Source organism: Eretmochelys imbricata, chromosome 5, assembly GCF_965152235.1.
Source record: "Eretmochelys imbricata isolate rEreImb1 chromosome 5, rEreImb1.hap1, whole genome shotgun sequence".
Taxonomy (NCBI): Eukaryota; Metazoa; Chordata; order Testudines; family Cheloniidae; genus Eretmochelys; species Eretmochelys imbricata.
Window position 1 is genome coordinate 104,171,135 of NC_135576.1, and position 18,248 is coordinate 104,189,382.

Genomic DNA, 18,248 nt, shown 5'->3' on the forward strand with positions numbered 1-18,248 from the left:
TCCCTAAAATAATGGATTTAATATAACCTGTCCTTCCCTATCTATATATATGAAACTGGTAATCACGCCCCTCCAGCCAAAGTATCAGACAGAAGCAGCTACAATGACTGCATCCCAGTGTATGAGGGAAATGAGATACTGTGTTGCCTAGTAGATTGTGCACTGCACTGGGACTCAGGAGTCTTGGCTTCTAATCCCAGCTCTGCCTCTGGCCTTCTGTGTTACCTTGTGCAAGACACTTTATCTCTCAATTTCTCCATCTCTTTTGTAAAGGGCTTTGAGATCTGCTGCTGAAAAGCACTATATAAGATCTTAGTATTAATATATATCAATGTTATGTGTAGAATAATGCTGTGGTACTAGCAATGAAAACTAGTATCATGAAAGTGTGGGGTATGACATGTCTTCTCTTCTACTCTTTTGAGAGCAGTGCTGAATTCTTGCAGTGTGAGCTGCCATGATTCTAGTCACACTCTTTCTTCTGATTCAAATTGTGTTAAAAATTTCATTGGAAAATGTAGCAGAGCAAAATGTAAATTCAGAAATCTTTCCTGGAGTTGTTTACTTGAGACAAAAAACTAGTATGACATTTATCACGCTAGCAGTCATCAAAAGATCCAAGGAATTGCATTAAAAGATAACATCCCTGAGTCATAACAACTTCAAGTGTTGAAATATCACATAATTTCCGCACTCTAGATCTGGGATTTGGTCAGTAAGAGAATTTTCCTTTGGGTTAGGCTTTGGTTGACGTACCTCAAACAAAAAGTATTGGCAAAAACATTTTCTTCATGGGAGGTTAATTTCTACAAAACCAGTTTTTAAATTGCTTTTTCATGTTTGCAGCAATTTGCCACGACTGTATAAATGTCTGATTTCAATGGAGTTCTGGCTGCTGCCTGAAGTAGTTTCCTGTTCAGCTTTTTTATGTTACGCTGGATGTGTGTTTTTAAAGTATTGAAGGGAAAGCAGGGCATTTTATGACATTTCTAATCCCCTTTTCCAGTATAGATTTTATGATTTTCAAGGAAAAGAAGGATGGTGTAGAAGTGGCTGGTGGATGGAGGAGAGAGAAAATATACCTGCAGTACACAAAGGCAGTGTGCCTATTTAGCAGTCAGTTACAAGCAAATTTAATTCCATCTGTGGTTAGACATCCTGTTCAGTTAAAAAGGCATGATAGAACGAATCATAGAGGACTAGAAGGTCAGGCCATACAGTGTTAATTTGTTTTCATTCTTTCATTCACCTGAAAGGTTACATTAGCTATATGGCTTAGTTTCACTTATCCATTGAGATATTTCATTAGATACAACATTAAGACATTTCATGGTTTTTCAATTTTGGAGAATCAATTTTTTAGCTAAAAAAACGTGTTCTTAGCATGAATGGTTTATGTGCTGCAGGCTTGTTGATTCGCATATAGTCTCCTAATATAAAGATTGTTTTGAGTTTCAGGTACAGTAAATTTGCTTTGAAGATAATATTTTAGTATCTGTTATTTTAAGTGAGAGAATCTTACTTGCAAATTCATTACTATTTATTTCAGTGTTTTTAAAATATAAGTTCAGTTCAGATCTCTGTGGGCACATAGAGACTTTATCACGAATAGCAATACATTAAACAATTTGGACCAATTACCAAACTAAAGTCATTGGTTTGATAGAATTATGAAGTAAAATGCCTTGGCCTTTGTTACTCAGGAGGTCAGACTAGATGACAACACTCCCTTCTGGCCTTAAAATTTAAGGGTATGTCTACACAGCAAAAGCTGTACATGGGCTAGTCTACCTGAACTAATTTGAATTTGGATAGTGCAGGTAACAGTAGCAGTGAAGACAGCACAGCATGAGCTTTAGTGTGGGCTTAGTGAGCTGAGAACATAGCGTCCATCCTGGGCTTTTACTACCTGGGCTGAAGCCCATGCTCTGCTGTCTTCACTTCTCTTGTTGCCCATGCTAGCTGGCTTCAAACTAGCTCAGGTAGGCTAGCCTGTGCATAACTTTTGTTGTGTAGACATACTCTAAGAATCTAAAAACTGCTCTCCACTCTTTTCAGAACAAGCATCCTCACACGTCTCACTCAATCCTTTCCAATTGTGTAAAAGCTTGGGAGAATAGGTAGATTTTGGAGCAAGAAAAAAGTGATATGGTCTTTTTTTGCCTTCCCTAAGGGTCTGGCATTCGTGTTGAAAAGGAGTGGCGATAGAACAGAATGCTGTAATCCCCCCCACACACTAAAAACCCTTGGGGCAGATGAGCAACCACTCAAAACTACTCATTGTGTCCCCTCAGAGAGAGAGAAAATAATGCAAAAAGGAAAGGAGTACTTGTGGCGCCTTAGAGACTAACAAATTTATTTGAGCATAAGCTTTCATGGGCTACAGCTCACTTCATCGGATGCTACTCTGAAACCAGAGAAAATAATGGAGCCATTCAAGGGTAATCCAGTCTATCTGTTGGGTTCAACAGTACCCTCGTGCTTAATAATAACAAATGCAGATAATGGACCTAAAAGAAACAGCATAGATGCTTGCTTTTTGTCTGTTATTAGTAGGAGTTCATCAACCAATGAAATTTCCATACTATATATATGCTAAATGGACTGTCCTCACAGAACCGTGATGAATCCAGGTATGGCTGTAGTTGCCCAGGTAATATTTTCTGTATGACCATTCCTCCCAAAAAAGGAGTTTCATATTCAAGGCTTTTTCTACTACAAACTACGGCAAATCATTTAGTTTGTCACATGCAGTATATATTTCTGATTTCTCCCCCAGTGCACCTGCAGGAACGACATGGTAACAATATCCATGGATATCTTTGTAAGGAAGTTTCAACCAGACAGATATCAACTGTGGAAACAAGGAAAGGATTTATATACCATTGATCACATGAAACCCACGCCTGAAACAACACCTGAGGTAAAGGCCTGGTTGCAGAGAAGAAGGAAAACAAAGAAACCTCCCAAATGGTAATTGGAGTTGTTCACCTTCCATTTAATTAAAGTTAAATATGTTGTATGTTTCCATTTTTTTCAATGCCCTTTTCTCTGACATTCCATTAGAGTTGTTGATTTATTCTAGTCACAGCTAATTTAGCTCTTCTTATAATTTAACCATGAGCTTGAGGCCAAGAAAGTTATAATTCATAGTGATTGTTTTAAATGAAAAATACATTCATTTTGCAACATGAAAGGAAAATGCATAGCTGAAGTTTATGCACATGGAGAGGTGGCCATTGCTTCTAATGCAATATTTAAATCTATTCCTTTGGTGAGGGTGTGTTCACTGGCACTTACACTGTGTGTAACAACATCTCCAGCTAGGAGATCAGGAAGACATCTGTAGGGAGTGAGCTAAATGCTAGAGTTAGAAAAGAGGGGTATAAAACAGGTGCAGAACTGCAGCAGCTGTGCACAACCTCTAGCAATAGACTTAATGGTCACTAGCTTGTAGCCTAGGAGCGCTATAGAGAGAGAGCTATTTGGCAGACTCTCACAATACCACTGCCAATACCTGCTATATCTGCTATGGATTGTGTAGGCGAGCGGCAGCCTGTAAGTCCCCCTCCCCAACAGTCCACGCAGCTGGACTCTCGTAATGGTAGTTGAGGGTTCTGGCAAGCTGGGGTAATAAATTAGTGTTAGGATATAGATATTTAGGCCTGTTTTTAAAGTATAGGCCTTTGCAAACAGGTCTAAATATCTGTGTCCTAACATGGATTAACAGGTTGGAATTTGGCATAATGAAAACCTTAACCCAATTGTCAATGCAGACTTTACTGACATACCTGAAAAGTTAACTTTTTGAGTTATCATTGACGCTATCAAAGTTTTGACTTTTGATATTTTTACAACTGGATCCAGTGTCATCGTGCAGATAGTGTATTTTGGGGGAAAGTTTTCTTTACATGCAGCGTATCTCTTCTGTTTGCACTTAACAGAATTCCAACTGATTTTCCTATTCATTATTGCTTTGAGTTTTAACTGCTAAAATTATGAGATGAGCTTTGCTTGTGTCTTGTCACAGCAGGGCACAATTGGATCAAGTTAAGGATAATCCTTAGTCCTTTAATAGCACTTTTAATCTTCAAATCATTTTTGCAAACATTAAATAATTAAGGACGATGCCCCATTGTGACTACATATTGGCAAGTGAACACTAAACTGTGAATTTCCTTCTTTACTTTTTAAATGAATTTTCTTCTCTTAAAAGGTGATGAGATAGCACAGGAGACCAACATTCTCTGCTTATCCACTGGATGAGTAAAACACTGGCAACGGCATTGTGTGGTGGGGGCACCCCAGTTTGTTATGTAGCCCCCACCCTAGGCTTAAATGTTCAAACTAATACCACCTTACTCAGTCCAGGGTCCAAACAGCCGCCAGTGTCTTAGGCCCCAGGTTCCTTTCTGGCCCTTGTAGTGGTTGCCGGTGCTTGGGCACAGTGCAAGCTTGGAGTGATGAATCCCAGTCTCTGCTGCCTTGCCTGGTGTCCATGTCCGCAGTCACCATGCTAGTCAAGGCTTCTTTGCTGGGTCTAGGCTGCTCCTTCAGCCTGGTTGTAACCTGGTCCCTGGCCTCTTCTGTACCCCCACATTCTGGAGTGGCATTCCTCTTCTCCAGTGACAGGTGGGATGGCAGGAGGAAGCCAGTTATGAGATTTCTTTCCAGTCCTCTGTCCAGTCAGGGTTCTGAGGCCAGTACCCCTCTCTCTGCTTTCCCCTTAATGAATCAGGGTTCATGGGGGTAGGGGCTTCAGTTCTCGTGGAGAGTGGAGTTACTTTCCACATGAGTTTCCCCATATTGTTCCACAAATGTGCCTCACCCCTGAAGTAAAGGTTGACATCTAGGGGTGAGATGTTCATTTTCCATGTTGACTCAACTGTTAGTTTATTTCCTGAGACTCCCAATAAATATGCCACTTAATGTCTACTAAGTGAAGAGTTGCCCCTGACCTTCCTTGGTCCCTACCCAAAGGGCTGAGGGATGCACACATACTCCAAGCATACTTTTCATGTGTGTATCTGTGTGTGAGAGAAGATTTAGTGGAACATTTTCAAACCTTTATTGTAGTTTGATTTGTGGGATATTCAGGAGTGTGTGAATGTGTTGTTAGCTTATCCAAGCTGGTTTTCCAACCTATAGTCTTCTATGAAAGTCCTTGCAAAAACCAACCATACAAAATCCCAGCAATTCAAAGTTAAGTTTGATATTCTTCCCTTAACAAAAAGTAAATTAGGCCCTGATTCCTCAAATGACTACATGCTTTAATGCATCCTTATTCATCAAAGCACCTAACCACATGTTTAATCTGTTTGCTGAATTGGATCCTTAGTTTGGGGACTTTGGTCTAATTCTTCTTCTTCGAGCGCTTGCTTATGTCCATTCAACTTAGGTGTGTGTGCTCACCACATGCACTAATGCCAGAAATTTTTTCCTCAGCAGTATCCGTAGGGGACTGGCTCCGGTGCCGCCTAGAGTGGTGTGCACATACCACGGTATATAGGGCGCTGCCGGTTCCCCCCACCCTCAGTTCCTTCTTGCTGCCAGTGATGGCTGGAACTGTTGCTGTTCATTCGTACAAACTAGTTATCTCCTGTATTAGGTTGTATATAGTTTTCTATTAGTGTTTATAAATCCCTTAGCTATAGTTAGAGATTTCGTAGGTCCCAAACGGGACTTTGCCTTGGGACGGGGCATGTCCCTAGGTTTTAAGCCCTGTGATTGCTGCAAGAGGCCCATGCTCGTTAGTGATCCACACAGCAGCTGTCTGTGTTGCTTGGGTGAAGGCTACATTAGTGAGAAGTGCAAAATTTGCAAGTCCTTCAAGTCAAGGGCTAAGAAGGAGCGTGATATTCGTTTAAGAGCGCTGCTTATGGAGTCGGGTGGAGTCGGCCCTCACCCTGGCACCGGAGCAACGCTCCAACTCGGCACTGAGCACCGTGACCTTGGTATGCAGTGCCCCACTGGGACCATCCCCTGGCCAGCACCTGTCCCCATCCGTAGCTCTAGCCAAGAAGGTGGGGTGAGGCCGGTCTCCAACCTCCCACAAGGGAAAGGATAAGACTGGATATGAGCAAAGTCCCAGGCCGGGCAACTCTTCACCCACATCAGGATCTCAGGCCCAAGCTCCGGAGGAGCGATGTAGCCCAGCCCACTCCCCACCAGCTACCGTGAATAGCAGCAGAGACCTCCATCAGTTCCGGGTGCCATCCACGCCAGAGGCCCTGCAGGCAGCGCAGGGGATCATGTCTCTCTGGTGCTGCCCACACCGGCTCCTGTGGTTCCCCGGTCACGGGGTAAACCCACATTTGGACTGCTTTGGTCCCCACCTCAGCAGCACCATTCCCCATTGTGGGGGACATCCTGCCAGCACTCACCTTCCCTTAGCCGCCACGCATCTGACCACGAAAGGCAGATGCAGCGCAGCCCCATTCAGTCCCCGGACTTTGGACATGAGCAGAGAGACTCAAGGCGCAGCTTGCTTGCCACCGGGTGCAGACCTTTGGAGGCACATACCCCGCAGGAGGAGTACCTTTCCCAGCACCCAATATCTCCGAGACCACAGTACCGCTCCAGGGACCTGTCGAGTGACTGATCTTACCATTCCTCAGACCGTCGCCGATCCCTTAGGAGGGCATCGCTGTGTGCGAGTGCTTCCCAGTGCGGGCTCGTTCCGACTTCAGGTCCCGCTCCTCATCCCAGTACCGCTCGTCAAGTGCAAGACATAGATTGCTGGCTCCAAGCCATCGCTGGCTCCAAACCATCCGTCAAGCGTCACCAGTCCCTAAGATCCAGCTCCAGATCAGACCCCAGGTGGAGTGACCGGCACCAGTTGGGACAGAGTCATCCCAGTTCCTCCCCATCCTGGGAGTGACCACTCAGAATCCAGCCCTGGTTCAGGGCCAGGTTCCCTGACAGTGGGACAAGCTCCAGTACTGGCTACATTGTCGGCCCCAAAAAACCGGCCCCGTGGTCTCGGGCACAGTGGCCCGCGCCATGGTACCCATGGAACCTGTGCGGGGGGGTCACCCAGCCCTCCCAGGCTGCCCGCTTGGTGTCCAGAGCCTTGGAGAGACCAGCTACCTCTCTCTCCCGCCCTCCTCTAGTGCACGAAGTCTTGGGCGCAAGCACCCTGCAGGTCCAAGAGGGAACAGAAGAACAAGCCATTGGGCCACCAATGGTTGTGGAGGACCCTACCGCACTGGCATCTTCCTTATTGTCGCCAGACGAGGCTATAATGGGGCCTCCTCTCCTGGTTCCTCCGGATGACACTAAAGTGCACCAGGAACTATGTAAGAGGATCGCTGCCAACCTGGGTCTTCAGGTGAAGCAGCTAGAGGAGCCCTTGGACTCTCTCTTCGATGTCCTCTGCTCCATGGCACTGGCCAGGGTGGCTCTGCCCCTTCATGATGGGGTCTCTAAGATCACTAATGCCCTCTGGCAAACTCCCTCCTCCCTGCCACCCATCTCCAAGAGAGCTGAGTGCAAGTACTTTGTGCCATCCAAAGGCCACGAGTACCTGTACACCCACCATGCTCCTAACTCCCTAGTGGTGGAAGTGGTTAACCATAGGGAGCAACAAGGTCAACCCAGGACTACCCCTAAGAACACACTCCTGTGCTATTTAATTACCAGATTGGCAGTGGTGCAGACACACAGGAATGCATGTTGTGAAAATGAAGATAAAATGTGTGTTCTGTTTCATCTCTGCTGTAATGTATTGATGAAAAACATGATAATTTTGATCCCCAGGAGTCATAAAACAGTGCCAACCAATCACCATTTTCAGCATTGCAACACAATTTCTAGAAGTATCACTAGATAGAAGGAAGAGAAGGAAATTCAGAGAATATTAGTGGAGGTAAAATATGGCTCCTTAAAAGGTTGGTGAAAAAGATTATCAAAATATTCCTAGCTCACTGGCTACATCTGCAGTTCAAAATATACAACCCTTTGATATAAATTAGTGATGTCCACTACACAGGACACTTCTCATGAAAGTCTTATCAGGTTGGAAATTGGCAACACCTGACTTGTGATGAAGTAATGTGTACAGTCCTGTCCTGCTATACTAGAGACTTGAATCTGGACTTGAGACTCTCACTCCCTGTATCTTGGGCATACAGATTACAACCCATTCAGTCTTTGAGAGCAGTTGCCAGCATTCTTGCTCCATGTTTGCCCTTCTGTTGGTGGTACAGAATATGCATAAGATGGGCTGGAGGTTGCACTTTATCTATATACTTAAATGTAGTAAAATAACATTTTCTTCAAGCCTCAGAAATTTTCCCTAATTCAGATTCTAGTAGCTGATGTTAAAGATGCGTACACAGTTGCCAAAAATAATTATCTTTGTAAAAGTTACATGAATGTGCAAGAGTGATCAGGCAAAATGTCTAGTGCACTCTGGGACTGGGACAATATTATCTAATTTTAGTGCAGCTGAGCATATTTTTTTTTCTCTATTGTTATGTTGCTCAGCTTAGTCACTTTCAGGTTCCGAAGAATGGTTCATCAAAAACTAGTTTTGGAACTTGATTAAGAAAGACTCGCTGTTGTTTCAGGTTTATAGTTTAATACCTTGTTCTAAGGAATTGTGATAAAACATTAGAAGGTTAAATCCAATCAATTGTTAATCTATCACTTAAATTGTAAACACTATCTAGGCACAAAAAGTTGGGAAATTGTCAATTTTTTACCATTTTAAGCAGGTGAAAGGGACATTTATGTTGGTAGACATTTTATCTTATCCAAGACAGACATTCTACTGTGACAGCAATATCTCTTATAACAGCTTCCAGCATACCAGATCTCGATCTAAAAAGCTTAAAACTCCAGAGGACGAGAGAGAATCAGCTATGATCGTTGGTGCAGAAATCATAGCCACTGAAGCAGCTACAGATGGCTTCAAGGTCAATGAAAAGCCAGAAGAAAAAGTGAAGCTGGTAAATACAGAAGTGCCTTCTGGGGAAGAGAAAAACATTAGCAGAATGCAGCTGGATCAGCATTTATTGGATAATATTGAGGTCTCAGGTGAGATAAGGACTGATTATGTTTCACTTGTAAATTTTAGGCTATTGATATTATGATGCCATAAATCTGTGAATGATAAGGGAAAAGTGTTGCTCCAAGTGGCATAACTAAAAATGCCTATTCATAAAGTTTTTATGCAGGGAAATCATGCAGGCATGAGCATCATATGGTATTTGTATGTGATAGGAGCAAGAGCACAACCAGTTTAAATACTGAACTGAGAGCAAAACAGGTAAAATTATTTTTATTCATTTATTTTTAAAAGAAAGGAACCTCTCCCCTAAAAAAGCAGTTTTTTTTTTTAAATTAACTCCTTCCATAGATTGGCACATTGTAGCAAATGAAAAACGTGTCTGGAAAATGATATGAAGTACCTTATCCACTGAGAGATACTGTACATAATATATACACTTGAGATGTACTGCTTACATTTGAAAGCAGAAAACGAATTGTGTATAGTGTTATGGAAAGTCTTAGTTTCCTTGTGCACAAAATCCCCCACTTCTAAGTGTGCAAGTTCTGTTACCTAAGCTACTAGAAGTGTCTGCTAGAGGGCATGCTCCCTGTGCACACGTTACATATGCCTGTGCCAGCATATTTTTATTTACCCTGCTTTGATGCTGATACCTTTTCTGAGATTCATTCTCTTGCTGACTCTGAATTTCACTGCGGGCAAGACATAGTCTCACACTCCTGTCCAGAAGGGAGTTTAGGCCCCAGTTAAGCAAAATGCTTGAGCATATGCCTCACTTTAAGCACATGATGAGTCCCATTGTTTTCAGTTTGGCACCAAAACGGTTTTCAGGAGTGAAGGATATTACCCTTACTGGAAATACCATCCTTGTTCAAATGTACCAACCAGAAGCTGTAGGCATTTTACAGTTCCCAGCACCAGACAGATGACAAGGTGAATTGTCCAGATGTGACTTCAGTAGGACTACTCGTGCTTAGAAGTAAGCATGTGCATATTTTGCCGAGTTGGGACTTGACAATATCCACCCCTTTGCCTGATTTTCAGAGGTATGGATCATTTGTAACTCCCAATGACTTAAATAGAAGTTGTGAGTGTTCATCACTGTGGAAAAAACAAGTCCTACTTAAGTGCCAAGGTGAAATACAAGCTTTGTAAAGTAGAGCTCATTCCATTCTGCTTTTCATAATTAAAAGATGGAAGATTGGACCTTTGTAGAGGGAGCCTTGTGGATGTGACAGCTACGATGTGGGCTACGTTGTTACGTGTACGGTGCTGGCAATTGGTGCCTGCAATCTCTGGCTGATACATTCCAACAATTAATTAAAGAAAATATTCTTTATATCTGGAATTTCTGCATTGACATTAGATGGGACTACTTTTTGGTAAATTCTGCAACCAGATAGATGATTTTAATATTCATTGTATACTGCACATGAAATTAATCTTCAGCAGCACTGAAATACAAAATTACTCACTGTAATTTTTTGTGATTTTTATGTCAGCGCTGCTATTTGCTGACAATTCTTGATATTTCTTGTAAATATATTTTCCTTATTTTAAGTCATTATTTCTTGTTTACTGACAGATTTTCACACAGGCATAATAGGTGTAAATTCAGAGTATAAAGTTCAATATGCCAACCTTTTACAGTGGTTATTTCAAGTAGTTAAATTGCCTGTAGGCTGTCAGAATAATCATGTCGAGTGCATATTGATAATTTCAAGTGATACAAAAATACTTTGTCTAGTTGTTCAAATTGAAAATGCCAATAGAAAGAAAAACAAGACGTAAAAAAAGGTTTACACTCTAAACTCAATATGCTATTACTTATGTTTTATCAAAGAATAATTTATCATTCTACTTTTTAGTCTGGCCTTTTGCTGATAGAATGCTAGACAGGATTTCTAAATGACAAGCAGAGTTATGAAACTGATATTCAATTCAGACTGCTGTGAGAATGGTATAGAATAATAATAATGCAATATGAAGTTTATTAACAAACCCATATTTTTGATACCTAGGGAACATCTGTTCAAACTCACTTTTCAGCCCTACTCCTGTAATGCAGAAAATAAAAACAGAAGATGAGGACAAGGAAGATTCCAGTATTGCTTCCTTTACACCTAAGGATTCTACACTCCTGAGACCCACATCTATCATTTGTATAAATGAAGAAGACGATTCTTTAAAATCTCAGAATCAGGCTTTCCGGGTTGAATCATGCCAAAAGTCACCTGGATATGCTTCCTTTGAATCAGAGTGCCTGGAAAAAGGGGAAACGAATAGCGTGTCCACAGAGGATGATGTCAGCGACCTAGAAAGCAGTGAAAGTAGTGAAAGTGGTTTGGAACCTGGAGAAATACCTGCCGTAAGAAAAAAATGCTTTGAAAATACCCATTGTATATGAAACATATTGCATGGTGGTTTTAATTTATTCATAATCAAGGGCACAGACAGATGTTGAACAACAGCAGGCTACTAACGAAAACTGCAGAACTTTGTGTGTGTTAAGTCCCATTGACTTCAGTGAGACTTGAGCATGTGCTTAAAATGAAGCATGTGGTTAAGAGCTTTCCTGAATAGGGATGATTTCCTGAATTAGGACAGAATTTTATTGCAGCTCACTTGATTTTTTTTTCTTTTCCTGTTTTGGATATCTGGTAATCTGACAGTATGTAGGCAAAGTCTGAATTGTCAGAAGGTATAGCTAAGCCCCTCCTCTTTTCACTAACTGCCAGAATGGAGGACTCCCCACGCTATAACGATACTAGGAAACTTAGTTAGAGCCTTTGAAATAAAATAAAAATCGGGGGGAAAAAAGCATCCTATGAGAGCAGAAATGGCCACTACTATAAGATATTCAAGTGTGAGGAAAGAAACTTTTACGTATTCAAAGAAATGAGGAAAAATACCAATCATTTACCATGACTCAATACCCCTAAAATGTGTTAGGAGGATTGCTGGTTATAAGAGGGTTATCTTTATCCCTCTCTAGTGGATGGACCACATAAAAATAATAGGAGGAAGGAAACTCTCAAGGATACCACAATCAAATTTTTCTTTCTCCTGCTATTGGAAAGTCTGGCAATCTGACATGGGGATATGAACAGCAGTAAATAATCTCATGCTAAAACAAGTGATTTGAACTTGTCTGCCTGTGGCACATAATAGCTTAGTCTCCTGAGGGCTGTAATACTGTCATCTGTTTTCAGTTGTTAGGTTTAGTGTGTGGGTTCTGGTTGATGTTGGTGGCCTGTGATATATAGAGGCTTAGACTGGATGATCTTGTGATCCCTTCTGACCTTTGACTTTGTGTAACTATACACTGTATTCACAACCACAAGTGAGGATGCTTAGGGAGGCACTACAGATTGTAACACCCTCCTACCAAATGTTGAGTGTTGGCAGATGACTAAAGATAGACCATATAGTAGCTGGCAAAAGTATGTTCTAAAGACCAGGTCACAACCTTGCAGGTCTCTTCATAGAGCTTGCGCTCTTACCACTCCAGAGACTGTGTGTGACCTAGTAGAATAAGCCATGACATTGTTTGGTGGAAACATGTGGCTTCATGTGCTTTGGCAAAACATGCTTTGGTCTATATGGCAGATGAAGTATTTGAGGCCTTCACACCGTTAACATCTGGATAATAGCGGTTGAAATCAGAACTTGACTTCCTGAAGGGTTTAATACCTTAGATGTAAATCTTAATGGCTCTATATTCATCTAATGTATGCTTCCTCCCCCCCCCCCCGGTGAAATGGATTTAACAGAGGGAAGGTAGTGCAGTTTCATGAGCTTTGTGGAAATTAATGTTTTACTTAGGAATAAGAGGAGGAAGAGAGAGATTAGTACCCTGAATACTAATTTAAAGGCCAGACAGGAAATCTGTGTACCAGAGGAAGTTGAAGGATTTCAGCAGTATGTAGAAATTGTGTAACATTGGGGTGAAAAGGTAAAGATCTTGGTTTGTCCATGGTGTTAATATGGACAGCTAGAAATGGCTGAATCTTGAACTAAAGAGCAGATCTGTTTAGCTCAGATTCAGGAGAACCTCGTGCTTTTAGAACTAGGTGTCCTGAGTTCATTCCCCGGAAATGAACTGACCAGACAAGTCATTGCAACTGGTGGGCCATGCAGGGATTTGAAGTTGTGATGAGCTTCCCCACATTCATCAAGTATATCTTTATCCCTCTCTAGTGGATGGACCACATAAAAAGTGTTCATGAGTTTGCTATTGCCTCTGAGCTAATGGACTGGGTCCTTTAGCTCAGGCAATAGTGGTTCATGCATTCAAATTGAGCGATCTTGGTTTCAGTCCTCACAGATGAACAGACCATGGGTGTTATTACAGAAACAATATTGGACCCATTAATAGTGATAGAAACTTGGAAAACCATGCACTCTTTTTGGAAAGAACAGCAGGGTACTTTAGGCTCACTGTAGAGAGCCAATTACTTTGCATTAACTTCATAATTTCTGTGTTGAATCTGAATTTCCTTCTGAACTACTTGGGGGCCTTCAAATCCAGTGTTGCTCTGTGACTCCTGTCCTCTTGGGAACATTGGAGAATATTGAGTAAATTATCTTTTAGCATTTGAAAGATAGAACAGGTTCCGTTGCCCCTATTTGGAGACAATGACAGATGACTTCTTGTGTAATCTAGCATATCAGTTGATCTTTGGATGTTGGGGGCTTGATGAATCTGTCCCTGGGAAGAGTTCAGTTCAGTTGAGTATCCATTCAGAATTAATTCCATAACCTAACCTGTTTAAGGTAGATCAATAGTGTGCAAAGTTTTTGGGGTCTTCCTCCTACATTGTCCTGGGCCTTATACATGTGGACCTTTTATTCTTAGAGGTGGAAGAAGACGTAGAGATAAATTCAGATCTGTATCTCCTGATACGTCTCTTACCAGCGACTGTTCATCATCTACATCTATTATCATCTATTTCTATAGAAGTCAGAATCTCTTCTTTGATAGCAGGATGACCAGCCCTTTGGGCTGCCTGTTTCTACTATCAGGTCAAAATTCCCTTCTGTTCTGTCTCATAGAAGGAAGAGATTTCTTACCTTTACCAGAAGTTTCCACCGCTACTTTATCACCACTCCCGAAAGAGCTTCTCTTTGAAAATATTGAGATAACCAATTATCGGTTGCTGGTGCCAAGGAAGGACTCTGCTAGAGACCCTCAGCACACCATGGCTCTGCCCACACCCAGACATCCAGACTGATTGCATGCCCCAGTGCCCCCAAAACAGAAAAGGCCAACAGGGGGCACTCCCTGGCCAGGTCTAAAGACCAGATGGTCAATAGCCCCCACCCGGCTCCCATTTGGTAGGGATTCTGTTGACTTCTGCCCTGAGATGGGTCCAGTCAAGTCCAGACCCGCAGCGCTATCCTGCACGCCACCATGAAGACTTACAGCTTCCTTCCACACTGGAGGCATTCTAGGCAGCAGCGAACCTTTTGGCACTTACAGCACCATCCTCCCCTCCTAGGCGAGACAGATCGCCAGCACCGCTTCTGGGCCTGGTACATTCCATGAGCAAACCGGTGATGATGTTGGCCATAAGACCACCATCTCTGTCGCATCGGCCTGCGGCACTGGTGGCCCGTGTGGGTGAACCGCTCCGGTCCCCCAGTTGGCACCATTCTCCGGCACCAAGCCGCTCTGCTCATCTGTGGTCATCACAGTCTGAGACCGACAACCCTACCCGGCACCGTGGCCAGGCCAACGGCAGGTTCCTCAGTGGCCCTTCTGGACACCCTGGGCCTATCACCAGAGCGGCATTGGTGGCCTCAACTTCTTTTGGGCAGCTGCATACGCCGACATAAATGGTCTCTCTCACCACTCCTCCCTTTGTAATAATATTAAGCACTATAAGCATCTTTTCAGTGTTGTAATCATGCTGTGTTACAGGTTATATTTAATGTATCTGGGTACCTCTCAGACATTCCTAAGTGGCTTTTCAAATACTTTCCAATACACCTCCATGCTCTGTCTGTGTTACTGTTATACAGGGTTATATTACAGAGATACTATTAGGAAGGCCAATCTGCTTTACATTTTTGCTCAGCTAGTTGCATCTTTTGATGTCATAAACCCATCCTGTGCGTTAGCCACAACATCCTCCTCCCTCCACTTAATTTAGTAAATGGTATGTAGCTCTGTATTGTAGCTGCTGACAACCTTGATTTGCTGTTTTCTTGTTCTTGAGGATGTGCATTGTTTTGTCAGTCATCTCGAGGTTGTGCATTGTTTTGTCAGTCATCTCCTTTATCTGTCCTCCTTACCTAGACTGGCAAACTCCATAAGTGATCTCTGGTACTGATCCTTGATAAATGAGGCTGTTGTGACCTGATTTTCCCTTTTTCCAAAAGTACCCATATGATGATAATTACTGACAACTGCATGAAGCCACCACAGGGAGAATAGCATGGCTGTGCAGATAAATGAAATGGCACACACATTTCCATTTAATACCATATGAGTCAGTGTGATAAAATGTTCTGAAATATACAAAAAGAACAGGAGTACTTGTGGCACCTTAGAGACTAACGAATTTATTTGAGCATAAGCTTTAGTGACTTTATCAGATGCATAGAATGGAACATATAGTCAGAGAATATGTATACATACAGAAAATATGAAAAGGTAGAGCTGGTCTGCCAACTTCCGCCTTTTCATATTTTCTGTATGTATATATATCCTCTGACTATATGTTCCATTCTATGCATCTGATGAAGTGAGCTGTAACCCACGAAAGCTTATGCTCAAATAAACTTGTTAGTCTCTAAGGTGCCACAAGTACTCCTTTTCTTCTTGCAGATACAGACTAACACGGCTGCTACTCTGAAACTTGAAATATACAGAAGTATTCTAGCGTACATTACATTTTCAGCCAGTGTTAATCTTTATTTAGTAGATTTAGCATTTATTTATTGTAATTGTTTGTTAATGGTTGCTTTGTATTTTTTTTAAAGACAAACTTAAATGTTGCATTTTAACTTTAAGTAACTAAACTGAATGAGTGAAAACTTATGAAGAAAAACTGTACATGTTTTTTAAATATGTTGTTGTCCTAATACCAAGTTGTTTTCCACACCTTTTTCTGAAGTAAAGGGAGAGATTATCCCATCTCCTAGATCTAACAAAATAACTAATGTCAGACAAATTTTTGAACCATCGATGAGAGGTTTTTTACATGCCTGATGTGAGAGTTTATCTAACAAAGTGGATTATTTACACGAGTGGTTCTCAAACTTTTGTACTGGTGACCCCTTTCACATAGCAAGCCTCTGAGTGCCACCCCTCTTATCAGTTAAAAACATATTAACACCATTATAAATGTTGGAGGAAAAGTGGGGTTTAGTGTGGAGGCTGACAGGTCGCAACCCGACAAGTAATAACCTTGTGACCCCCTGAGGGGTCCCGACCCCCACTTTGAGAACCCCTGCTTTACGCCATTAGCAGAAGAATATTCTTGCTTATCAGCATTAGTTTTGTTCAGTTTCCAACTAAACTAAATATGGTCTCTCCCTTTCAGTTAGCAGAAATTGAAAGAAAGAAAACATGTAAGAGTTGGCGTCATCCACTAAGTAAACCCCCGGCCAGATCTCCTATGACACTGGTTAAACAGCAGGCAGTAAGTGATGAAGGTGAGCATGCTTTTAATGTGTTTCTCTAATTACATCTGTCTGTCTTTATAACCTGTATACATATATCTTTTAACTATTACAAAAGTACTGAACATGAAAGAGTATTTTGACTGTGTGGGAAATCTTCTAAAGTTGCAGAATAATTCCATTAAAAAGCTTTCAGCATGCTTGCTGAATTCATGAGTTCTTTCTTTCCCCCGTTTCACTTAAATTCTCCTAAACATATTAGAACTGTCTTGTAAGAAGCTCAGAACAGTCTGAAGTCATTTAAAGTGCTGCATGTGAGATGAAGACACTTTCTGTAGCCAGATCTCCTTTGTTGAATTTGACAGCAATTGGCTTTAGCAGCAAACTTTATATCTTATTTTAGGAAGGCAAGTATAGCTATGACATACCATTTCTAGATCTTCAGAACATCAGTCCTGCTTGTAAACTGTACCTCGTTGGATTATTTTAAAAAAAATTTGCATTGTGATTCTATTGTTTTAGACATCCAGTTGGAGGCTTGAAAAGTGGTTCTGGTAAAGACATCTGTAGTCTTGATTCATGAAAGACCATAGATATTCCAAAACATCAGAAAGGTTACCAACAGTCTTTATTATACCTTGGATTCTGGCCCCACAATTAGTTAAAAATATAAAGGGAAACAATTAAATAGACTGGTCTCTCTCTCTAGGTTTGACAAAGCCATTTTACTATATCCATTGAAAATGGAGAGCTACTGAGCATATCCCACATACATTCCTCATTTTACTCCTGAGGGCATTCTGTGTCAATAAAATAAAAATTCTGCGCACAATATTTTGAAATTCTGCATGTTTTATTTGCCAAACTGTAGCTCACAAAAGCTTATGCTCAAATAAATTTGTTAGTCTCTAAGGTGCCACAAGTACTCCTTTTCTGTTTGTGGATACAGACTAACACTGCTGCTACTCTGAAACCTAAATAAATTCAGAGGCTCCAGCATGACAGTGGGGAGCACAGTGGGGGCTACATGAAGGTGGGAGATCACCTTGTAGCCCCTCCCCCAGGACGCGGACTCAGCAGTGAGGCTGCACCCGAACCTGACACTGCACAAAGGCCTGGGCCTGCCCCAGAAGCACCCTGGGCCCTGCCCCTCTGCACCAGGCTCACCAGGTGTAGGGCAGGCAGGTTCAACCAGGCAGAATCCAAGTGTGGAGGGGCTGTGTGGGGGGATCCAGTTGTGGGATGAGAGGATTCTGTGTGGGACAGTCTGGGTGCAGGCAGCTCAGTGGGGGGATCTGGATGCACAGAGGCTTGTTGGGGGGGCAGTTTCCAGGTGCAGGGGCAATGGGACTCTGCAGGGGCTTCCAGGTGAAGATGGTTGCAGTTCAGCGGAGGGTTCTGGATGTAAGGGTCTCAGTGAGGGGGTCTCGGTGCTGAAGGATTGGGGCTTGGTAGGGTGGGGGCCTGGGTGCAGCTAGTTGAGGGTCAGTGGCATGGGGGTCTGGATGTGTGGGCTCAGGGTGGTGCAGGGGGTGAGGCATCAGCGTGGGGGTTTGAGTGCAGGGAGCTCTGAGGGGTGATCTGGATGCAGGGGTGGGGGTCCGGA

At 42.4% G+C, this 18,248-nt stretch overlaps 1 protein-coding gene across 11 annotated transcripts in view; it reads left to right on the forward strand.

Annotated features, from left to right (window-relative positions):
* The window catches only part of KDM4C (lysine demethylase 4C), a 447,252-nt gene that overhangs the window by 247,227 nt on the left and 181,777 nt on the right, over positions 1 to 18,248 (forward strand). For all 11 annotated transcript variants that reach the window (XR_013346208.1, XM_077817665.1, XM_077817667.1 and 8 more), the window contains 4 exons: positions 2,780 to 2,973; positions 8,801 to 9,039; positions 11,035 to 11,381; positions 16,564 to 16,675. Coding sequence is in view for 10 of the 11 variants with exons in the window: in XM_077817665.1 (XP_077673791.1) it covers positions 2,780 to 2,973; positions 8,801 to 9,039; positions 11,035 to 11,381; positions 16,564 to 16,675 (892 nt within the window). In the remaining variant the exon portion in view is untranslated. The remainder of the gene's footprint in view (positions 1 to 2,779; positions 2,974 to 8,800; positions 9,040 to 11,034; positions 11,382 to 16,563; positions 16,676 to 18,248) is intronic.